This window comes from Phalacrocorax aristotelis, chromosome 19 (assembly GCF_949628215.1).
Source record: "Phalacrocorax aristotelis chromosome 19, bGulAri2.1, whole genome shotgun sequence".
Lineage (NCBI taxonomy): Eukaryota > Metazoa > Chordata > Aves > Suliformes > Phalacrocoracidae > Phalacrocorax > Phalacrocorax aristotelis.
The window spans coordinates 6,480,011-6,505,038 of NC_134294.1; the positions used below are offsets into that span (position 1 = coordinate 6,480,011).

Genomic DNA, 25,028 nt, shown 5'->3' on the forward strand with positions numbered 1-25,028 from the left:
CCAGCCTGCAGTCAGGTAATGGGAAGCGAATTGCCTGGCAAGTCCCTCTGGCTTTGTGATAGAACCTGCTCTATCTTCTTCCCATCAACACTGAGGACTGCGGTTTAGGCTGAAGCACTTCTTTGTAGCTGAATGCAGCAAGGATCTGCTTCATTTAGAGGTGACTCGTCATTCTGGTCAAAACAGCTGAGATTTACTCTGGCCCAGATAAAGCTATTTATAGTAAGTGTTATGCTAATTCCGTACGCCGGTCTGATCCACTTGTACTCACTGGAGCAATAATGCTTTCTGCTACCTGTTCTTTTTAACCACTTCTCTGCAGCCAGCAGCCATTTTGTTCTCAGATCATCAGCTCTTACTATAAGGTAGATGTGTACTTCCCTTGCTTCCTTTTTCACTCAACCATATAGCCCTCCATTTCCTGCAGCCCTGTTGATCTCCTCCCTATGGAAACTGCTGGCTCAGTCCAAGATCTACGCTGTGTTTTGAGTAAGTGGGAAAAGCCTAGGTAAAAACAGATTATGCAAGTAGCTTTAAAGCCACTCATATTTAACTCACTTTTAAAAAAATTGAATTGCTCTTATTACTTTATTTGAGGTTCATGCTATGAAAGTAATTCACTTACTGTCACTCTTGTGAAATAAGGAGTGTGGAGGGGATTTTACTCATCATGAAAATGCATCTGTCTTCGGGAAAAACAAATGTACCAATTGCTTAATGGAGAAATGGCAATAGAAGAGCTGTTTTTAGTGGTTTGAGTCTCCTATTTTTGTTCTAGGATAATGGAATAAGCTGTATTTCTAATCTTGACTAAAATCTCTCTACAGATGGCTGTAAGCATGATGCTTTCTGATCCTGGGAGCACAAGAGACTTTTCTGGAGTAAAAACCTCAGGTAGAACAGCAGAAGCTCTGACGATGTAAGTGACACTGAAATGATTCCAAGACACAGGGACCTCATCTCTCTCGTCATTGTTTTATTCTCACTTGTTTTTTTTCAAAGGCTCCACTGAAAATTTGCTTTTCCCTTTTTGAGCACAGCGATTGCTCAAACACTTGAACTTGTCATCAAATCTATCAGCTTCAGCTCCATTCCTGCTACAGAACTACAAGTAGCTAGTAGACTCAACTCTTCACCTCTTATAAAGTCCCAGTGGGCAGTACAGTCAGAGATTGCTGGCTTGTCCTGGGGTTTGGATTAGTAGTTTGCTAGAGCAAGCTAGTTCAGCCAGCCAGTGACTTCAGCTTGCTGCTCTGCTGGTGAGAGCCCTCAGAGGTGGTCTCAGCACAGTTTTCGAATGCTACAACAACCTCCAAGCAGATAAACAATGAAAATAGGTAAAGTACATCAAGACATGAAAAACAGATTGCCCAAATCACTGGTATGTGAATACAGATGTTTTCCTGGTATTCCTTGTTCTGTTTTCTCCTGTTTTTCAGGGAGGCCAGGTGTAGGTATACAACTCCTAAAACCATTTCCAGTATGTCTTCTCATGGGTGAAGAGCTTCTGTGCCTAAACTTAGCTTAGCTCTAGCTTTGGTAATAGCGCGCATAATGTTTTGCACGTTTTGAACAGCTACAGAAATACCCAAGTCTTTGTCTGAAACGTGCTAAATGTCAGTTTATGGCTCTTATCCTTCCACTGAGAGGCTGGAGGTGTATGTTTAGACAGGGTTTTGAAGCAAGATGAATAAGACATCGTATTTTGGTTGCATGGCGTTCCATTGACTTTAAATCAGTACATTAATATTTAGCAAAAACTGACACCTCTCTTCAGGAGACATACAATGACAGATATGGCTTTTAAGCACTCTGCTATATATACACAAGTACAGGCTTTTTTTTCCGGTATTGCTTCTCATTTAAGTTCAAATTATAAAAAGGCCCACTGGAACTTATTAAAGTGTTTGAGTTTACCAAGTAGTTTCCCATACACTGAATTCTCCATCAGTTCTTTCTGATAGCTAGGCCGAGCTCCTGTAGAATCAAGGCACTAAGCAACCTGATCTAGTTAGACCTGCTCTGAGAAGGGCGTTGGATTAGATGACCTCCAGAGGTCTCTTCCAACCTAAATTACTCTAGGATCTAATGGCTTAAAGATTAAATCCTTCCTTAGCTCTTTTAATGCACTCCTTATGTAATGTATCTCATGATAACAGGTTTCCCCCAGCTTCTCTTTTGCTACCCAGAGCCAATCGTTCAAGGAGACAACAGCACCTTGAGCATCTGGATCTCTCACCATCCAACCCTGACTGATCTGCAGATCATAATGCCTACATAAAGCAGAGAGGAAATGCTATAAAGAAGGCAGTTTACTTTTCACCACTCATCATTACACCCTAGGGGAGAAATTCTGACAGAAGTTGCAGCAAACTATTTCCTACTTCTGCCCATAGTACTTGAGCAGCTTCTCAAATCTTGAGAGAAAAGGAAAGCAGCCCAATAATGTCATAGTAATGTTAATCTTCCAAATCTGCTATTTCAGTGTGTGTGGAAAGGAAAATCCCATCAGAAAACCAACTTGGTGAGGACATGTAGATCAGATCAGGAAATAGTATTGAACTAGACTGCTTCCCTACGGTAGCGTCTCTTCTCTACACAGCGGTTTTGGTGGTTTCAGATCAGCAATATGCAGATATCTGTGCAAACTATGGTAAAACCAGTAAGGAACATCAACCTCTTGGGGATTCTAGAGTCTGACTGACAGTAAATCAGACAGTTGACTTTAAAAAGGCATCATCCTAAGGGGAAAAGGCGTTCTCCACTTGCCAGAGCAGTCAGGGCTACCTATTTCTTGTTCAATGCTGTTCTTGTCCCCTTCAGTTCACTGAAAGTCATTTCTCAGCTAAAATGCTGAGCTGAGCACCTCAGTGATGGATTCTCCATGCAGACCATTTCACGGGCCAGCCATGTGCACTAATGCTGATGAACTGGCAGACCAAATGACAAAGATCATCTGCTAACTACCTCAGAACAACTTCCATCTTTAGCTCATCAGAGCATAGCACTATTTCTGCTGATAGCTAGTAATTTTTCTGATTATCAGACTGAATGGCTCTCTACCTTCCTTTCTGATCTGAATATCTGTTTTGCAGAAGAATGACACAGCTGCAAAACTCAACCTCTCTGGTTCAATGTGCAGCAGATCTTAGCACCATGACTCTAAAACACTTTGAGAAAAGTTCAGGAAGAGGTATAATTCTCTGCATCTGAAATCTGCACGGACAACTGCACTCCTGCAGCTCAGTAATCTCCATGCCCCTCTGAGATCGCACCGTGCAGTTCAGTTCCTGGAACGTCACTCAGAAGAAGGATGCAAGTTAGAGCTTTGAGTTCTGGAGAAGAAAATGTCAGCCAGAGACTCATCATGAGCAACCTAGGTGAGGCGGCATGGACAGCACAACACATCTGTCAGTCCAGCTGCACCGTGCAGGCAGAAGATGACTTCTGAACCAAATTTCTGGCTCTTGCTTTGTGCTGACCTGGGCCTGCTGTGTCTCCCACAGAGGGGTAACTTGCCTTTTTTGACCCTCTCAAGCTAGTTCATCCATCTGACAAGTCCCACAAACAGAACTCCAGGGACACACATGCCCAGAAAACAGGCATGGTAATGACCATTCTCCGCCCTCAAGACTTCATCAGGTGGATCATTTGCACTTTCCCGAGTGATACTTTTTCTTTCCTACACACTTTGATCCAGCTTGCTAAGCGACTTCAGAGCAGAGATTGCTTCTCTGATGATCAGAAAGCATTTCCCTTCCTGCATTGCAAGGATTGGGCTTTTGCAGTGGCAATACGGAAACTGCACAGCAAAGACTGAATACGGGAATATTCTTTTCTGAGCCGAAGAAGAAACATTATGTGGGCATGTGACGACTCAGATGACATTTGTTTGCTTTCTTTTACAAGCAAAATGGATTTATCAAAAACCATATATCAAACAGTTCTGTCTTCTCCCCAAGTGAACTCAGTGGGTCCGTTTACCAACAGGGCTGGACAAGGTCCAGCAGGCTTTGTTGAGACTTCCCCTAGTCCATAGTTTAGCTCAATCCACCCTCCCCCAGCAGGGATCTCTTTCAGCACTAAATGGTCCTTGTTTCTTTTTTCTCTCCCTCCCCTGGGCCTTGGCTCAGAACCGGAGCTCCCCAACCTCTATGCTCCCTTTGTCTCTGTCTGAAAGGCTTTTCCTGTGTCGTGTCCTGCCAAACACAGCGAAGGTCTTGCCCTTGCTGGCAGCAGAAGTGCTGAAAGTGCTGACTGACCTGGGGGCAATAAGGGAGGGTCCTTGCCCCCTCCTTCGCCCTGGGAGAGCTGGGTGTCGCTTGCACCCTCCCAGGGGTGCCAAATGTTTCTTGCTTTGCCCCAGTGACACAAAACAACTGGTTTTTAACTCTCGAGTACTGATACCAGTAAGTAACACAACCCTTTTTTAAAGGGGTGAGAGTTTATGTCTGTGCTACTTCAACTGGTGCTTCATGGAAGCTTGCTGGGGGAAACATGAATAAGTGCCCTAGACACTACTCATCCCTTGCTTTTGTTTATTACTCTCGAGGGATGGGTATGGTCCCATTTTTCTAGCTCTGACTTCCTCTTACACCTCTCCAGAGGGAACAGAACTGTTGTGATGTGGCTGGGGTTGGGGAATTAATTCTCATGGAAAGGATTAGTGTCTCAGTCATCAAGCTTTAGAGAAGGACATTCTTTTGAGTGCAGCTAACAGGACTCTTACCAGCTACAGATTGCTTATCTGATCTCTGCGGCCATATGATGGACTGTCACATCCCTTTGAGCCAGTAAATCATCCTTGAAAGATGATCCTTACTGTCCTGCTGCATACCCGATGTTGTCTTGGATGCTGCTCTGGAGATAGGACGGTTAGGCTCACATAGGAGGAGGAAATTCCCAAGCTCACACAAAAAGCCAAAATGTTGGGGGTAGAGGGAATCATTGGGCAGGAAACAGGGACCAGTTGCTGCTTGGAGTAAAATTTAATACGTCCTCTGTACTGAATGATGTGGCCCAGGCAAGGGAGAACAAAGTTGGTATTGTAGTAACCGGGCCTCAGCAGCAGAAAAGAATTGAAGCACAAAGTCAAGGGTCAGAACAACATTGGGGTTCAGCCCTGTAGGATTCACAGATATTCATCCTCCATACTGAAAATTTAGCTAGAAACCTCTACTTCTTCTTGACTTCTTGGCATCTCACACATCTCCTCTCAACCCACGCGTTTCAGAAATGCAGGTAAAAGAGAAGTATGGAGTACTAAACTGTGAATAATTGTGGTGATCACAAGCAAAGATTGAAGTCCATGAGGCCAGATGCTATAGCATTTTGACTTCTGAGAGAAGGCTTTTCCCATCCCATCAACATATATATCAGCTTGGAGTTTTCCAGTGTCTCAGTCCTGTTCACTAGTTTGGCATTGTCCCATAGTTTTATGCATTATCTCTGAATTCAGATGAGTCAGTGGTACATCAAGAGCTTGCATTATTCCAAACTCCTAAACTCAAGCTGGCAGAACTGGTTTTATTTCACACTCTGAACACTTAAGGCAGGCACCTTTCTACAAATGTCAGCTTGCTGCTTTCTCTTCCTCCAAACTTCAGGTAGGCTGTTCTCTGCAAATCTGAGAGCACCATCTGAAGTGCCAGCCTCCAGATGGTGCAAGCAAGAAGAGCCGGGAAGTGTGTGGGAAGGGAAGGGGTGGGAAGGGGAAGGGGAAAGAGGGAAGGGAAGGGGAAAGAGGGAAGGGAAGGGGAAGGGAGGGGAGGGAAGGGGAGGGAAGGGGAGGGAAGGGGAGGGAAGGGGAGGGGAGGGGAGGGGAGGGAAGGGGAGGGAAGGGAAGGGGAGGGAAGGGGAGGGAAGGGAAGGGAAGGGAAGGGAAGGGAAGGGAAGGGAAGGGAAGGGAAGGGAAGGGAAGGGAAGGGAAGGGAAGGGAAGGGAAGGGAAGGGGAGGGAAGGGGAGGGAAGGGGAGGGAAGGGGAGGGAAGGGGAGGGAAGGGGAGGGAAGGGGAGGGAAGGGGAGGGGAGGGGAGGGGAGGGGAGGGGAGGGGAGGGGAGGGGAGGGGAGGGGAGGGGAAGGGAAGGGAAGGGAAGGGAAGGGAAGGGAAGGGAAGGGAAGGGAAGGGAAGGGAAGGGAAGGGAAGGGAAGGGAAGGGAAGGGAAGGGAAGGGAAGGGAAGGGAAGGGAAGGGAAGGGAAGGGAAGGGAAGGGAAGGGAAGGGAAGGGAAGGGAAGGGAAGGGAAGGGAAGGGAAGGGAAGGGAAGGGAAGGGAAGGGAAGGGAAGGGAAGGGAAGGGAAGGGAAGGGAAGTTTGAGGGAAAGGGCAAGGGCAAGGGGGCCTCCTGCTATGTCAGTGCTATCACAGTGGCTGTTTCCTACATGGGGCGAGGTCACGGTCCGGGAAAAAAGCCACACTTCCTGCCAAAAACTGGGTTTACCAGAGAGAACAAAGGGGTGATATTCTGAAAAGAAACTGAGCTGTGGGAAACAGCATTGTTTCACCAAGCTAGAATGGAGCAGGAAAAACTGACATGCTTTAATAGCCGTTCTTCAAAACAGTTATGGAGATTTCTGCATTACCCCAACATTGCAAATGTAGCAGGACCATGCTGATGTTCAAGGAGGTGCTCCTTTCGAGTGCATGGGCCCAGAGCAAGCCACAAGTGTGTGTACTTGCATAACCTAATTTTTCTTTGTACATATCTGTAGGACTACAGACAAATCTCCTTTAGCTGCTCCCTATGTCCAAGGAGACAATTTACTGTAGCAACACATGCGGACCATGTCTGTAAAATCCACACGAGGGTCAGAGATTTAGCAGACAAAACCATATGTCAGTCTCCTCTGTGTACTGTTAAATAAAGACTGGCACAGCTGCTTGGATGCTGAGAAAGGACTACAAGCTATATGACCATATCTCTGTGCATCTGAATGCATGTACATGCAGGCCATACAGCTAAACCTAATTCTCGTAAAATATCCTCTTACCTTATCAACAGGCAGATGTATCCAACCCTTGGAAACACTGCATGTGACATATGCATTTACACACATGTTCACACATGCTGTTTCTATTAGCAGTAGCATTTAATAAAGAGTATGGAAATTATTAAGCCCTGCTGGAGTGTGCTGAAGCAGACTGGGTATGCAGAGAATGGATTATCTCACTCTCTGATATTATACAATCTGTTTAGACTGTGCCACTTTATGCTTATTTAAGGAATGAGTGAGCACTTCACTCTGGGATGTGCCACCCATGAGTTCTGACATCATCCCTTTAATCCACTGTAATGAATATACTGCTTTGCTTTTTAGCCATTCCCTCGCTATATCCGGTAGAAGTTCTGTACTAGAACGATTACTCTCAGAGAGTGTTACTCCACAGTGAGTTCAGTGATGGCTAACTATATCAGAACAACAGAAAATTCTCTGCCTCCCTCAAAAAGAGACTGGCACATAAGCAAAGCAAACTTCTGCAGATGAAGTGAAGCAAGACAAGAATGTAATGGGTGAGTGGGCACACACTGCTGTAAAGGTACCCCACTGCATTTGGTTAAGCTTGTATTTAGCGGATTGGTATGGGCCGTTGAGAACATACACAACCTTTCCATTATTTTCTTCTAGTCCTTCCTTTCTTTCTTCCTATAAATCAAAGTCTCTGAACTGAATTCTCCTCTTTACAAAATGAAAGGCCAGAGGAGACAGCAACATGCAAAAATAAAAAGATCTGTAGATGCACTGCTTTAAAACAAACCCTCTCCAGTAAGCCAAAACGTGCACCCCACCAGGTAAAAAGAATGGAACATTTTTCCAAGAGGTTTGTGTAAGGGCAATTATCTTGCCTCATTTTCTTCTTTTGGGAGCAGTGGCTCAGAGAAGTAATCAGCTCCTGCAGCAACATGTGTGGCTTACTCACTACTTCTTTAACCTGTGCCGGTATTGTCTCGCCTAGTTTGTCAGGGCAGATACATGCACGCCTAGGTTCTGTTCATATGCACGGGACTGGTGGCAAAGCCAGTTTCCTCACCACCAAGCATGTGCAGGAAGAAACACATAAAGACTTTTCTCTAAGCCTTCTAGAGGAATAGAGTCTCCAGCATACCCTGTCCTCTTTTCTAATTTGTTGCTGTAGAAGTAGAAACACTTCTCCCTTTCTCTAGCAGCTCACACAACGTGCAGAACATTAAGCATGATGCTTCTCCCTTGTTGGTCTGTGGCCAGCCACGCTGGGTGTTGTGACTGCAGTTGTGGGCAGCTCCTTCTGGGCTGAGGGCCAGCCTGGCTGCAGCTAGGCATGGATGCAGCGGAGTTGCAGGAAATCAGCCTCCACCCTCCTTGCAGTCCGCAGGAATAATTGTTCAGTATCCCATTTCTGCTCTCCATCCTATGGGGTCCTACAGAGAGGAAGGCTGGCAGCTTACATTCTAGCTGCTGTGTACTGGGGAGTAGAGACACAATCACCTCCGTGCTGCCTGAAGATATGCACATCTTCCTGGGGCTGCAGTTAAGCCATGTAGTCCATGGTTGGCCTGGGACTGAAGCATACAGCTCCCTAGTGCTCCAACATACTCCAGGCAGGGAATTCTTCTGCTTGAACTACTTGCCTTGCCCATTCCAAGATCTTAACAGAGCAGGCTCTGCAGTGCCTCAGAGAAGATAAAGAAGCGATTAGGAAGCTGCTGGCAGGTCAAAATCTCAACCTTCCACACTGGCCATGATGCCGGCTTCCCCCTCTTCCTCCGAGTCTGCAGTTGTTGGTCAAAGAGGGAACAAATTCTGCTCTTGGTTCCTTTTCCTTTCCCCATGGGAAAAGTTAGCATGGCATCATGTTAGCATGGAGACGAATCTACTTTCTTTTTTTCCCACTTCCTTTCCTCCATTCCCATTTTTAAAGCAAGCTTTATATTAGACAGGAACCACGTTAATTATAGGAAGAGCTAATAACCTGTGTGCGTAACAAACACTTGGGAAACAGCTGTCAGGAATGACTGTGAATGTCTGAAATCAGAATACAGCCCTGATGTAGAGGAGAACTGCAAGCAAACATGCAAGCAAGCATGCCTGGCTCCAGGGAAATATTCTGTCCTGCCCTCAAAATTCAGCCAAACTTGGATTGCACGTCTGTTTCTAGGGCTCTTTTCTTTATCCCAGATAACTGGACATACAAAGCTAGCATGTATGGCTGAAATTTCATAGTATTATGAAACTAGGTTTTAAAATGGGGACCATCACCATTTCAGAAAAGCATGGGATTCCAAATCTGATGTGCTTGCTTTTCATCCCTCCCTCCCACCCTGCTCTTCCACTGCCCCTTGAGAACCGAGCAGTTTAGGACGCTTACAGTCGAGGCTTTATGGAGTTAGCAGCTTCAGGTAGCTTTTACGTGCAGGAATTAACATAAACTTATTTTGCAATGGCTACAGGAAATTGCTAGGTGATGGGGGAACTGGGTCTGCCACCAGGCCCATGTATCTGAACAGGGGTAGGCATGCACGTTTGCCCTGACAAACTATGTGAGACAGTATGGACAGAGCCTAGAGACAGCTGCATCGAGACCCAAAGTCACTCTTGTAGCTCTGATTACAGGGCTCAGCCTTCATGCCCTTCCTAACCCCAAATAATCCAGCGCACACACTTTCCATCCTGAGTTCATCTGTTACCCTGTTAAGCCCTAACACCAAACTGAAAGTCTTCAGCCTCCTTATATCCGTGACTGGAATAGGGTCTCTCAACTCACTGCACCTGTGTTAGTAACCCCAAAATATGTGCCTCACAAATCAGAAAATACTGTTTAACGGGGGAAAGGGACTTGCAAGTTCCCCCAGCATGGATTTAACTAACTCAGGAGCTATAACGGAATTTACAATGCCCTGATCTGTGCATTAGCAGATGAGACAGTGCTTTATTCCTTATCCAGCGATTATCGGTCAAAGCTGAACTGCCCTACTGACAGTGCAAAACTGTGCAAAAGCACCCAGATTAATAGAGGCTATGTCACTGATAACATTGATAACGTGCAACAAGCTCCCACCTCAGGCTGTCTGGCACAGGGGAGGCCAGCCAGCGAAAGATGCCAGACACCCAGTCCAAGCTCCTCCAGGCAAAGGATTCTCCACCATGCTGTTGCATCCCTTCTCCCCAACCACATCTGATGATGCCACTGAGACCAAAAAACCCCAGCCTGACTCCAGGAGTCTGCACTGCCTTCCTGTCTCTGGGAGGCATAATGAAATAAAGGTAAACGGATGGCTCGTCTCACAGGCTGGGAGAGGTCCCCAGTGTGTGTGGCAGCAGTACATCACCCTCCTTTCTAGCCCTCCTCCCCTCGGAGCCCACGGCTGGAACGCCATACTTTCCTACCTAAAGGGATCATCAGAAATAAACGATTAACGAACCAGTGCTGATGGCATCGCGTTACTGAAGGTGCTTTGTCATCACAAACATTAATTATTTCACAGGCTCTTCACTCAGATACACAGTGTGACCCCTCCATCCTGTCCCTCTGCCTAAGCTAAGGAAAATGAAACAGTGGGGCTGTTGAAATGAATAAAAGGGACTTTTCTCAGCTGCACAATCACTGAGTGCCAAAGCAAGCAGTAGCCCTCAGCCCCTGGACTTCCCATTCCCCACTCTAGCTAGCAGAGAGCCGGGGTTCACTTCAGATGAAGGCTCGACACCGTTTCCCATCCCCTCCACAAAACTGGCTTTCTGGCACCTTTCCAGCTTCCTGAGCTCCAGCAGTGTGAGTGACAACGGACTCTGACTTATCCCTAGAATGCAAAGCTCGCTGGCTTTGCAGTAACATACATTTCAACAGGAGTCTGTCTAGAGTCCACATGAATGAGGCTACGCCAAATAACGTTTCATTGAATTCTTATTCTACGTGCTCACTTGGCCATGCTGCAGTCCTTCGAGGACCAGGGTTGGAATCCAGAGACACTGCGTGATGCCAAGACAACCAGCAAAGCACAATTATCAAGACATGTGGCACACTCTGAGGAGGAACGGATGACTCTCCCACAGATAATTTCAAGAGCGCAGCTAAGCTAGCATCAGCATCTCTCAGCCACATTACCTCTGGGTCTAATTACCATCTTCCACCACAGTGTTACTGCTCTTTTGTTTTCCTTTTTTCCTTTTAGGAAGCTTTGTCATCTAACTTCCAACCCTCTTACATTCTTTATTACAGCTAGAAGACTAGCAACTAGCAAAACCCTGGCCTTGGCTTTCATGGTGGCTTTTGGCCATCCTAACAGGACAAGGCATACGGTTCCTTGTGGTGGTGCCCTCTGGAAGGCTTTGAGGGAGAGCAGTCCAGACTCACACCCTGAGCATGTGACAGCCAGAGTTTTACACTTTGCAAAACTTGTCCTGCAAAATCATTCGTGTTGAAAAGCTTTCTCCTTACACTTATCTCATGGCAACCAGGAGAGCCAGGGAGAGAGAAAAATGTCCAAAGACTGTCACCAACAGAAGAGATGATTTTCAGCTCTGTGTAGCCACATACATCCCAGCCAGCAAAAAACAGAGAGGAATGGTGACTGAAAATGAAAGCAAGCAACTTCCAACTCAGAAACTGATCTCTTATACAACTAGAAACATTTCAAAGTTTGCAGATGTACTGACAGGGTACATACTATTACAAAGCAAAGTGTGTTGCAGGAGTGTTTTTCCGGCAAAGCCAATCATCAACTTACGAAACACCAAAATTTCCCTTGCCCATGCAGTATACCATGAAACTTAGGAGCTACAGCTCCCACGAGCAGCCTGAGAGATTGTCTTTCTGAGTTTAAGATCATTCACTGCAAACTCACAGCTTCTAAGTCTGGGTGATTTTAACTTGGGGGGGGAAGAAATTTAAAAGAATCCTTTTTTGATTTGGAGAGTTGGGATGGATCAGCGGGGTTTTCACTTCAGAACTTTGGCCCTTTGGGATACTCCGCTTACACAGTTCACAATTCAAAGTTACTAAGGAAACTGCTTGCCAAAAATCTGGCATAAAATACCATTTATGAAGCCAAGCCAGAGATCTCAAGTCAGTTGTCACCCAGTCAGTTCTCTCATACCAGGGGATTTTCCCCGACTACACATTGAATAAATACCTTCAGATCTGCCCACAGTAATGCAGGCTGAAGGACTGCAGCTTTTTCCTAAGTACTTCAGGATTCACATGGTAGTTCTGATGACAGGGAACCTCAGATTAAGGGACTTCTGCTTCCAATAGTTCTGTGATACGACCTATGGAGGAAAAAAAAACCTGTGCCATGCGAGGATCCTGCTGAGAACGTGATTCACCTGACACAAGAACAGCCAAAATGTGATGCAGCCTTGATTGCAAAGGCAGCCCCTTTGGGTGAAGCTGTCACAACTACAGTCTCAGTACAGCACACCAGGTACAGGCTGCCAGAAAAAATACACGTGGGGGAAGAAGCTAACCTATTAGGTTAGGGATGGACCCCACCATAAACCATGGCCCAGCACAACCCTGGTAAAGGCCAGATTTGGTTCTGTATTGCTGACTTGGGGTCACTTTAAAGTGATGATGAAAAAGGGAGGCTGAAAGTCACGAGAAGAAACAAAGCCTCACTGCATTTGGAAAGCACCATACTGATGTCTAGGTGTTTAGGGGCTGGATGGACAGGATGGACTGCTGTAACTGGGGGAGCATCTCATGGCTGGTACTGTGAGAGGAAGTAACTATATGGTGACGTCTTTGACTTCTCCCTTTACATACTTCAGACCCTTTGACTTTAGAGGTGCAACAATAAAGCAGTAAGAAACAGAATAAATAGATAAAGACAGGTATTAGATTGATATAGATAATAGCATGCTGCTTTTGTGATAAAATCTTCTCTCTCGTGCAACTAAACCAGCAAGTGATGGCAATTGTACCCATCAGTCTGATTCAAAAAGAAGCTCTCTGTGTAGGCGTATCTTCATGCAACTGCAATCAGTATCAGGGATCTTGCTTACATAAGAAGCCTTGTGTAACAAAAACCAATTTCAAACCAATGCATGTGCTCTTTTTGTTAAAATGACTTAGTCAAATGGATGAAGATTTTTCTCTTTGGCCATTCTGGGTGTAAGTTAAATTTGCTTTTAAGTAACTTAAGCTACTCAGTTTGGCTTATCTCAGACTACATGTCGATGGCATGCAGTGTCAATTGACACAAATCACACGGAAGCCACTAAAGTTTTTTTTCCTGCAGAGCCCTTCACTAACACACATTCACACAGCATGGATGCATTAAAACTGGTTATGCTAGTTTTAAACTTGTCTAACTCAATCTAAGTTATCAGACTTAGCAAGATCAGTTTGACTAAGGGTTTTAATTCTTCCTATTCTGTTTGAAACACCCTAGTAAGAGTCAGAAAATATTTTCTAAATGTACTTGTTTTTTCACTTTCTTTTCCTCTGGCAAATGACAAATTTTTTTTCTTGCATCTTTCATGGAGCTAGAGTTACAGGCCTGCATCTTTCTCTGCCTAATAAGAGCCACAATAACGTGCAGACAGTGCTGCACACTGCTAGAGCAAACGTCTCTGCCTATGTCCCTGGGTCACTGCCTGATGTCAGCGCTGCTCCAGGGAGCCCTGTGAGTTTCTGAACTACTGCGTTACAGTCAGCCAAAAGGCTGCAAGGCATGGGGGAGGTGAAGACTGGTGAAGCCCGGCACCCCTCAGATCTGGGCATGTACATGGTCTTGTGTAGCCTATGCCTCAATTGCAGGTCTCCCTTCCCTGCTAAGCAGCACAGAGGTCCCTCGGTGGCCTGGGGCTTGTATGTATATGGAGGGATGCTGTCAGCTGCCTGTTCCCTGAGGTCACGGTAGCTGTAAGGGCTCCTCGTGAACAGATTCCAACATCTGAGTCACTGCGCTACAGTCAGAGCACAGCACCTCCTGGTTCACCCCACTGACGTGCAGCCTGCTCTGCAGTGGGTAACCCTGCCCTCACAACAAGTCTGATTAATAAGGTTAGTTAATAGCAACAACAACTACAATAGCAATGTTAGTTAAGGCAATAACTGCTTACTTCCCTCCCTTGTGGGAATTACCACAGAGGCATTTGGGGTTTTCTGTGACCCACAGAGTGCTACAGCCAGCTCCAAACTCTGCAATTTGTCCCTGCTCTTCCCTTGTCCTCCTGATTGTTCCTAGAGTGCCTCTGTACCCAGAATGAGTAACAGCATCCCTACCCGTCCCTTCGTACCGAGCGACTCTTCTCCGAGCGAGGAGGGAATGAAGGCAGGGGGTAAGCCTTGGGAGCTGGCAGTACGCCCAAGGGCTTCCATTTTCCAAGAATGGGCCAAATTTACTCATCTAGCACTGCAAGGGTAAGGGCAGTAATGGGTTCTTCTTTGCATCACTCCAGACCACTGGCTTCCGCAACCGAGCGGAACAAGTCAGGAAAGTGTTCCTAGATTTCCCAGACTACGGCTAGATAAACAGCAAGCTTTGCACGTCAGGGAGATGAAAGCCACAATATCTATTGGGGTTGCATCCAAATGTGCTAGAACTGGTCTTTCAAGGTAGTTATACTTGTTTACTGGAATGGAATATACGTGTCTCTACAAGATGCCTTACAGAAATAAGGCTTATCTTCCAATTGAAAGATCTATACATATTTAAGTAATGAAATTTAAAAAAAAACCAACTTTTCCTTGTTGCAACTGGCCCCTTTAAATCAGGAAGCAATGATGGATTGAGTGTATATTGAGTATTCGTTTGGAGTCTTTTGACATATAATTGGATTTGATTGCTAAAGAAGACTGGTAGCCTTCTTTTGGGATGCTTAATACATAGTTAATGCCTGTGTAATATTTTTTTGGAATTTTTTTTTTCCTCCTTGTGGACAACACAGAAACCAATTTGATTATCTCGAAGGCTCACTGCTGAGAGGAATAAGGCATTTGTAAAACTCGGCACAACCCTTCACTGAGAAGTGCAGAGGGGCTCTGCGCAGCAGTGGGTGCCAGCAGGAAAGGGAGGGCGATTCCTAGCTAAGAGACTGGTATGGCAAATCTGGATTAAATTTTTGCCTCTTCCACAGATGTTTCCTATGGCAAGGGACTTTACCTATTGCTGTCTCAGTCTCTGTTGAGAAAGTAGATTATATGCTACCTTCTCTCACCTCATTTTTATCTATATTTTTGTATATAGTTTTTTACCTTTTTTATAGTTGTAAGATTTTAGGGACATGTTAGTTAGCATCTCTGCCATGCTCTATGGAAGAAGTCCTGTCCCTTACAGGCATCTAAAGATTCTCTTGTATTACAAACAATTAATAGTAACAGAAGAACTAATTAAAGAACTAGTTAAAGTATACAGGGAGACTAAAATCTGTACCCTTTGAGAAAGTCTGAAGAATTCTATTGTGTTCTCTTTTTTTTGCCATAGGCCTGCTAATGTCAGTATTTTCTCCGTTTCAGGTGTTCATAGTTTACATATTCCCCTGCTACATATATTTCACGCTGTCTGAAATATACAGGCTTATTTCTCTAGTCTAAGTCTCTTGTTCACCATGTAACAAGCAGACTGTGTCTGGCCATTTGGGAAATAGTTCATAATTCCATGCTTAAATAACTGGCTTTTGATAAAGGTCCAACACAGTGCTCTGAGAGCTGTTTTGTTTTTATGGATGGAGCAGACAGAGCAGAATGATGTTGCCTGCATACTAAGAAACTTGGCCCGAAGCCCACACACACACCAAAGGCAAAATAAATAAATAAACATATCAATCAATCTTGACGTCACCAGGAAAAGGGTCACTGCCATGTGGAACGAGACATCTGGACAGTGAAGTCACCGCTCTGGAAGGATGCCACTGAACAGTTCACATGCTCTGCAGCACAACAGGGTAAAATGACAGTCAAAAAAGAAAAGGGCAAGGGGAGGTTGTAGATAAATTCTAATTGATCCTAAGTGAGCAGACATTTAAAGTAGGAGCTTCATACCTTCTGCAAACCTGTCCATGCATCTAACTTTTTCCTGATGAAAAACTCCCATGATTCCAACGTCAACCAGGCACACAAATGAGACCAGCCTGTCATCTCACATGACGCTGTCCATTACACTTTCGGAACCAGCTTTGGAAGAAGAAAGAGCAGGATCTTACCACACAACTAAAATTAAAACGTGCGGAGGGAGACCCTTTCCACAGCCCTACATATTCCCATAAGCAGGGGTAAAGAAGATGCACTTGCCCAGGTATTTGCGTTACCTGCAGCTGTACACAACCACACACAATTGTTCAGAGTAGCCACAGCAACAGACCACGCAGCCTTTCATAAGAATCTTGCATTCCAAGAAATTATTTGTAAACGCACTTAAAGGACAATGCAAACCGTTCTATTTAATGAACAAAAAGGTTTTGAGAAGGAGCAACAAGAAATATCTGCAGGGAACGAGAGACCCCTTGATAACCCTGTACACACAGCCAACCAACTTGCTTCTGCAGGCTATTGTCTTTCCTTCCCTCTGTCCCCATCCAGGCACAGTATTGAAAGCAGCGGGAGATTGTTAGCGATGGAAGCTCTGATCTTCCCTTTACAGCATCAGGACACGCTAGCCCATCCGGACACCGTGCCGGGATGCTCCGACAATGGAGCATCCGCACCCACAACGTGGAGGCTCCTCTCCCACCCTGGGCATTTCTGAAACAGCCCGATTTAAATGCAGCACAGCCAAGACGGAGTCTTTGTTGTCATAGCTCGGATTCCTTCAAGACCGCTAAAAAATCCCCCCTCCGAGAGATGGGAATGTGACTGCATGGAAAACGAGCGTACTCCTTAGCACTGGCTCTTCGGGCGGTTTCAATCAGCACTGCCCAGCTGGTCCCCACAGGGCGATGCCACTTCACGCTGTTACGAACGGGGGACCCGGCGCTGTCCGCCCGGCGCTACAACGAGTGATTTTTCATCTGCGAAGGGTCCGACCCGAGCGGGGCGAGGCGGGCAGGATGCCGTGCACCGAGCGGGCAACGCCTGCCCGGCCGGCGGCACCCCCAGCGCCCTCCGGAGAGCGCCCGGTCGGCAGGGCCGCCTCCCCGCATCCCCTCGCCACCGCCCGCCCGCGGGGCCCTGCCCGTCCCCCCGACCGCCGCTTTAGGCCGCCGCCTAAAGCGATTACCGGAGCCCCCCGCAGGGACCGGGGGGGGGCGGGGGGCGCATCGCTTACCGGAACCGGGGCGAGTCCTTGATGCACTCCTCGAACTCCACCGTCATCCTGCCGGCTCAGCCCGCGGCGCGCTCAGCGGAGGAAGCGCATCGCCCGCCGGCAGCCGGGGACGCGCGGCGCAGCGCCCGCCCCCCGCGCCCGCCGCCTCGGCGGGGACGAGCGCGCCCGGCGCCTCCCGCCGCCCCGCGGCCTGAGGGGACGGGCGGGACGGGGTCGGAGCCGCCGGGGGGCTGAGGGGACGGGCGGGACGGGGCCGGGGCCGGGGCCTGAGCCGCCGGGGGGCTGAGGCGAGGGCAGGGCCGCCAAGCCGCCGGCCTCCGGGTGGCCTCCGGGTCCCCTCCCGGGCCACCGCCAAGCCCGCTCCCTCACAGGCTGCCTCACGGGTCCTGTAGGCTGGGAGGCACCGTTCCCTTCCCCTCTCCACGCCTGTGTGTCCTCCTCTCCGTTTTATCTGAGGATGGCTTCTCAGAAAACACCCTCGACACCCTCAGTAGCGTGTCTTTCTGGGCTGAGTTGGCTGTGACAGCCCAGTCACGCTAACCGCGAGTCTGAGCGACGAGCAGGAGGTGCAGCCGGTGGTCTGCGGGGAGGATTGCCACCAGGTTGGGTGCACGTTGTAGGGAAAAAGAAAATCAAACCGTTCAGGATGCACAGTGCAATTCTATACCGGCAGCATCAAAAGGACCGGCATCAATCGTGTTACTCCTTAACCTAGTTTTTAATTTTCTGTATGTGGTGGATTTGCTGCTGCCATCAGCCGTGCAGTAAATCTGCAGTAACTCCTCTGAGGCCCATGGAGTTGCCCAAGGAAGACATCTGGACTTGTGGGTCCAGCTGAACAGATCATGTTTGCTGCAGGACATAGCGATGTAATGTCGCATGGATAAACGAGGCTAATTACAAAGGGCTTAGTTCTGATCCTCCACCCATCGAACAGTACAGACAGAACAACAGTGTAAACTGCATCATTCGCTGCAAGAATTTAAGACTGAGAGAAGGGCCTTAAGTGTAAATCTCCCCATTTTAAGAAAATGCATACTGTGTAATAGGGACCTAACCTAAAACCAGGAGTCAGACAAACACTAGGGCCAGGGGCACCCGAATCCATGATTAAATGTCATGATGAGGCCTTACCTCAGCCATGGACCGAACTGTGATGAAATGAGACGAAATAAGACATTCAATGCCATTTCTGTACACAAACTACAGCTAAGATTCAGCTTTAGGCCAGGTTCCTGTTTCTATCTGAGTTCCCAGGCCTGCTTGATTTGTCAGGCACGGTCAGGAGTATCTTTGTGTAAGCCAAAGTCAGAGTTATTTAACACAGTTATCAGATGCTGGGGGGTTCTGAGGAACGCAGGAAAGGAGTTAGCCCTGCCGGTCGCCTCGGTCCAGGAGAAGGGGCAAGGTGACCTCTTGTGGCCTCTGTTTTATGTGGTTTCATAAAGGTCAAATCAATACAAATTTTATTTTCTTTGGTTCTTCCAGCACAGATGAAAGTGCGTGGATGTTTCTGGCTGCGTGTGTATGCACAAGCGTGGGGATTAGAAATTAGCATCCTCTTTAAAGCTGAGATTCATCAGTTTCATTATAATAGAGTCTGAATGCCGCTGTGCGATTTCAAAGCTGGTTGGATTTTTCCATTCAAAACAGATCTCTGATTTGTATGAGGGGGCCAGGGATTTTTCTGTTGCTCTTCTTGTTTTGCTAATGAGTTGGGCGGTTGTTTACACTGATTTTAGGCTATCTATTGTATGTACAGATACTGCAGTTCAGTATTTTAGAAAGATGAATATAGATTTTAAAATACAGAACATAGTCACGAGGAACATATGCAGCCTTTGTTTCTTATCGCTTTCTTAGCCTATTTTTGTCCCTGTAGCTGTTATTTACCTTCAGCAAGAGGTAGCTTGCACGCATCTTTTCATAGGTAGGCTGAAACAGATGAACGTGGCCTTGCCTGAATTTGCTTGTGCTGGTTTTTGCAAGGACTTTGACACGGCTATCGGCAGAGCCGGGAGCAGTTTCACAGGAGGCAGGTTCACTGTGGGTTGGGAACATCGGAGCCTTTGAGTCAACAGTCCCAAAATCACAAGTAACCCTAACGCAGGAGAGCGTGGAGAGCCCCTCGCTACAGTAAATGCCATGCTCTGGTCTTCGCCCTGTAAGCTTCTGTCCCCAAAAACGATTTTTTTTTTTCCTGTGGGAGTTACATTCCTGCTCTGGCATTTCCAAGTCTTAATTGACATGCTTATCTGACTCAAGGCAACTGAAGCCCCCAGAACTGTGCGAGGAATAACCCAAAGGATCAATTCCCATTAGCAAGTGACAGAAAACCAAGTAAGTCTAACTCAGGTGGCTTCTAATGGCAAACGGTAAGGTGAACAAAGCCACTTGCCAAGAGATGGTTGCCTGCAGTGAAACCGAAGAGCCGAAGCCACGATGAAGCACAGGATTCGAGAGGGGTTTGTTCCCTGGCGATCACTGGATGCAAAACCTTCCCTCAGCCGCTCGGCTTCCCCCTGGGCTGAAGGAAAACCTCTGCGACCTGGGTGAGGAGGAGGAAAGCGCAGAGCCCCGGGACTGCTCTTCCCGGCCAAGAGAACCGCCTAAGCCTGGGCCTGGGCCTGGGCCTGGGCCGGAGGCAGCTCCCGCCGCCGCCCAGCGGAACCGCCGCCGTGCGCCTCCCGGCCCGCCCTCCTCCCGCCCGCCGCGGGCCCTGAGGCCCTGCCGGTGAGCGGAGCCCTGCCGGTGAGCGGAGCCAGGCCCCGCCAGCCCCGACCCCGCCACAGCAGCCCCGGCCGCGCCGCCTCAGCGAGCCCCGGCCCCGGCGGCGGAAGCGGGCGGCGCTGGGCGGGCCGCCGGGGGGAAGCCGGCCCCGGGCCGCGCAGAGGGATGGGAAGGCTGCCGGCCTTCCCCGGTACCGGCCTTCCCCGGTGTCCCCCCCGCCCACCGCCAGCGAGCGCAGGGCTGCCCGCCGCGCCTCGCTGAGTCCGGCCTAGAGCCTCCGCCGTAGGGCCCCGGGCAGCAAAGATGGTTTCTCCCCCAGCCCGATACCTAGTGTTCTTTCAGTACTTTGGCACTAAATATAGGTAGGTGCCTTTGCTGCCTGTCGGCCACGTGCGGTGGACGTAAATCAGCGGCTGTTGCGGTCCTGGGGGGGGTTAGTCATGGGAGAGCTGCAGGGGGGCGGGTGGGAAAGGTTGGGAAATAGTGGGGTGGTTTTGGTGAGGGATAAATCCCTTCCTGAGCAGGTGAGAACGGACAGGGAGCTGGACTCTGCTTTCTACCGTCGTGTATAACTGTTAGGAAGGGGATGGTTTAGGCAGGAAATGCATAAAATCCAGGAGTTGAGGGAACTGGGTTTGTTTAGCCTGGAGGAGAGGAGGCTGAGGGGAGACCTCCTCGCTCTCTGCAGCTGCCTGAGGGGGGCTGGAGTGAGGGGGGGTCGGTCTCTGCTCCCAAGTCACCAGTGACAGGACGAGAGGGAACGGCCTCAAGCTGCGTCAGGGGAGGTTTAGGTTGGATATTAGGGAAAATGTCTTCCCTGCCAGAGTGGTCAGGCATGGGCACAGGTTGCCCAGGGAGGTGGGGGAGTCACTGTCCCTGGGGGGGTTCAAAAAGCGTGTAGACGTGGCAGTTTGGGACGTAGTTTAGGAGGCCTGGGGGTGTTGGGTTGGGGGTTAGACTTGATGATCTTAGAGGTCTTTTCCAACCTTCATGATTTTGTGATTCTTGCGGGTTCCTTCCAACTTGGGACCTTCTGTAAAATGGGCAAAGAGAAAATGTTAAAGGACAGGGAAGGAGGCAAACTTGTAATCCCAGGCTTTGGGCGGGGGTAAGTTACAGTATTTCCTGCAGTGGTGGGTGGTTGTTGGGCACCTGGTGGTGTGGCTAGTTCTCAGTGGTTCAGATACCTGTGCTACTTGAGAGATGCACGTGAAGTGGTCTGTGGGTCCTGCAGAAAGATAGCTGAGGTTGGGTTTCCCCAGGCCTTAAACATGCCACATGTGTAGCTGTGCTTGTTTACATTTAAAAAAAAAAAAAAGCGTGTGGCAGAACTTGTGCAGCTCAAACCCCTGGAATTGTGCCTATCTTCATGAGGATTTTACAGAATAATACCATCGTATGCCAAAACCCACAATTCTTTTGCAGTTTATGGTCTGTGTCACTGTGGGTACTGACCCAAATTACTCCAAGTAGTTACAAGTAGGTTGGGTTTAGCCTCAGGATGTATCTTTCTGCAATTCAGTAGCTTTTGTGAATGGCTATGACTTCTGTAGTAGAGAAGGAAGCTCTTCACAAACCATTTTCGTGGTCTTTTAGCCCCTTTATGACATCCATAGGGCCTACAAGAAAGGGACCTGCAACTGGCAACCAACTCCTGGCCCTGAAATAGTTTTATCTGCAAAATCTTTTCTAGTGTAATTTGTCTGCCTTATCTTCCCAGCACATCAGCCTCCATATGAGGAGTTAGTCCAAAGAATAACATTTGAAGGATGATTTTTATTTCCAGCCTTCTTTCTTATAAATAATTGCTGCATCTGTTTTCCTGTCCATTCATGAAAGTGTTTGCTCCCTGCAAGTTCTGTAAAAAGAATAGCAAACAGCTACTCAATAGCTACTCAACCACAACTCAATAGCAAACAGTTTGGTGACTGTCAGCTTTTCACTTCTGGATGTGTTGGTGGACTCTGTGTCAAGTCCTTGAGTCTTGACACGTATCAATAACTATTGTATTTGTTTTGCTCTGCAGTGGGGTTATGGAGACTTCGAATGACCAGTCAGTGGTTGGAGTCCAGAATTACTTGGAGGTAGGTCCTTGCTAATTACATTGTCATTAAAATGAAACTTCTAGGGTCACGTTGTTGAGCTACAGATACTATCAAGGATAATTATTATTAGTTTGACACTCAATAAAAGACACCTGCGTAGTGCTAAACACTATAATATTCAAAACAATCCAAGTGCTTTAGAAATTATGTCAGCATACAGTGGGAGAAATAGGTCAGGGTGAATTCAGAGACAGTCAGATCGTGATCCTGAAAAAGATGCGAACCCTTCAATGAGATCTGAAATTGAGGTGTTGGAATCCAGAACGATGATTCTGAGAGCCCCTGCTCAGGTGCTGGCCCACCTGAAAGTACTTAAGCATGTGAGTCACTAGCACTTGTGGCTTTGCTTCCATTGATTCTTAGAACTGCCTCAGTTCTGAGCGGGCTTAGCTGCTTCTAGTTCATGTCTAAGTCCATTATAGATCTAGAAACTAGATATTGCATCCTACCAGCAGAGGATGTCTCTGATGTTTTCAGACACAGAACAAAGCACAGCAGGATATTCATTGTTCCAAAGGAAAAAAAAATGCCTAGTTTCCATTCTTCCAGAGTTGTTCTAATATGCCAGGGGGAAAAAAGGTATGATCCCGTCATCACTGTTGTTCCTGCACTGCTCCCAGGGATCTCCCAGAATGTAGGAATGGCTTTCAGGACCGAAGTGCTGTTTGGGCTTGGAGTGAGTGTGCAATATGAGTGCAAAAGACCCACGGTTACACCAGTGGGTAGGAAGTGGGTCACCTGCATAGGGTACATTTGCTCAGCACACCTGGATGTTTGTGTAACCCAGTTGTAACTTAATTACAAGCTGCTGTTGAGCTGCATTTATTTGAGCAGTGCCAGTGAATCCCACGTCCCTGTGCAGGTCAGGAATCAAAAGGAAGCTGCATTATTTTTCTCTCTTCATAGAAGCATCATGTAGTTTGAAATGAAGTTTGTGCCTGTTTAGAAGATAAGAGACTGGTGAAGAGGTTGAAACTGATTGCTTTAGGTCAAATTATGCCTTTTTGCTATTCGGTTCTCATTTCCTGTTAGATTGTCTCACCTGAGATCACGAACTGTAGCAGTTTGAAGGTGGTGCGCCCACCCTGCTGGTTTGTGATATAGTCTGTGCTCTGCCTGCCGGTGTTGTGAAGGAGCAGAGTTGTTGTAGAGCTGGTCTGGGAGCAGCCTTGCTGTCCCGCCCAGCTGCTCTGTGACCGTGGCCCAGACGCTTCCACACTGTGCCGTGTGAGGGTGATGGTTCTTGCATGCTCTTGCTAAGCAGTCTTGCAGGAGAAAAATGTGATGAATTATGGTTGGAATAAGCATTCTCAGGGTGTATTTGTATGGCTTCTTGCCTGAGACCATTGTGGAGAAAGTGTATAAATATTGTGCAGATCTTGAAAGAAGAGCCCCAAAGGACTTTCTATCTCATTTATCTAATCCTCTGAACCATCCAGTGTCTCAGCCCCAGGCGCCGGACTTTGGGTGAGCCCAGCAGTTGTTTTGCATTATCTAAGTAACTTTGTTTTAATAGGCAAATGGGTAGGATGGGTGATTAAAGGAGAGAAGAAGAAGGAAAAAAGAAAAAGATAAACTTATTTGGTGTTGTCTTTTCACAGTATCAGCACTTTGTAGGCCAGTTCTGGGATATGTGCTTTGCTTTCATGTGGTGGTATTGATGCTGGGCACTGCTGAGCAGGGCTGTGTCTATTAGAACCACATGGGAAGTCTTAAAGCAATGTTAATAGAAAGTTTCTGGGGCCTGTAGGAATTTATCTTCCTACGTTTCTGTGTAGCCTTGAACTTCAGAACTTTCCAAAGCCAGGAAGGCAACTGAAGGGAAGGGCAAAATTTTATTTGTAATGAGATCCTTACTGTATTCCAAATGTCATACAGACATTTGTTTGCAGTTACAGACAAGCAAATAACCTGTGGGGTGTAGACCTTGTGTTTCAGCAACCGTGCCATTAAAAGGGTAATGGACTGGTGTGTGAGTGTGTATTGCAGTCCTCTGTGTGATAAGGTGAAATAGCTGGACTGGAGCTGAGCAGAAGGCCTGCCTATAACCCTTGGTCACCATAAAGCGCTGTATCATACACGACATGCAAGCTTTTGTAGGCCTCGGTATGTAACAGAGCCCTGGGACTGTCTGGAGGAAATGGAGACTTGTTTTAGTTTGGGGACAGATATAGGTACTTGAAGGGGCTTTTATAATGTTTTTGAGGGGGTGTGCTTTGCAGCCAACACTTTCCTTCTTTCTTGGAGACAGCATATTTGTCTTGAAGCACTTGGAAGCCCAGCTTGCTAGTGATGGGTCCCAACCAAAATTCCAGACCTTGCTTCCCTGGATCGGGAAGTTTGAATCCTGCAACTTGGCTCCCTCCAGTGTCTTGTGGAAACTTAGAAGATGCAGGACTGTGTGCTCTAGTCTCAGTTCTTAAAAATGCCCCTGCTGTAAAGGAAGATCTCCTGTGTAGCACCTTTTGCTAAAGTGAGTAGCTGTTGCTTGTGCTAACAGGCACCATATGTGAGGCCTACTAGGATCTACGGAATTAAGTTCCCTTTCATGTTTGGTTTGAACCATCTCCCAAGCATGCCGTTTCCCATTCTGCTGGTGAATGCTGCCCAAAACTAATCTTCCCTATACAAAGCTCTGCTTTGGCCAGCAGCCTTGTGCTAAGGCCAGCTATTATTCCTCATGAAAGGAGAAGGGAGAGTAGGAGAGGAGAGAAAGAAAACATATACAAACTCCTTACTACGCAAGGCAGCTTTGGTACAACCTCCTGCCCCACCCCCAACCCCCACCAAAAAAAAAAAAAAAGAGAAAGGAAAATGGGCACAGAAAACTGTCATTTTCAATCCCTGTTTGGATAATAATTTCAGTGGCATAAGAGATTGCTTTGGAAGCCCTTTCTTCTAGCAAAGCCACTTACTTAGCTTTTTCTTCCTGGCTTTCACTTCAAATTTTATCTATTCCATGAAAAATGAGTTAGGTTTTTAATTTGTTTCAGTTGATACAGCACCTGTTGAGT

The 25,028-nt window shown here is 47.3% G+C and overlaps 2 protein-coding genes across 4 annotated transcripts in view; one reads left to right on the forward strand and one right to left on the reverse strand.

Annotated features, from left to right (window-relative positions):
• The window catches only part of ACAP3 (ArfGAP with coiled-coil, ankyrin repeat and PH domains 3), a 106,724-nt gene extending 88,248 nt beyond the window's left edge, over window positions 1-18,476 (reverse strand). For 2 of the 3 annotated variants that reach the window (XM_075113839.1, XM_075113838.1), the window contains exon 1: window positions 18,314-18,476. In XM_075113839.1, coding sequence (XP_074969940.1) covers window positions 18,314-18,369 — 56 coding nt within the window. In that variant the 5' untranslated portion in view covers window positions 18,370-18,476. Of the gene's footprint in view, window positions 1-17,179; window positions 17,339-18,313 lie in introns of those variants that run through there. The other variant, XM_075113837.1, reaches the window with a different exon arrangement.
• A 1,535-nt stretch (window positions 18,477-20,011) lies between these two features.
• PUSL1 (pseudouridine synthase like 1) overlaps window positions 20,012-25,028 on the forward strand; it is a 29,666-nt gene continuing 24,649 nt past the window's right edge. The window contains exons 1-2 of the mRNA XM_075113844.1: window positions 20,012-20,271; window positions 21,936-21,993. Coding sequence (XP_074969945.1) covers window positions 20,213-20,271; window positions 21,936-21,993 — 117 coding nt within the window. The 5' untranslated portion in view covers window positions 20,012-20,212. The remainder of the gene's footprint in view (window positions 20,272-21,935; window positions 21,994-25,028) is intronic.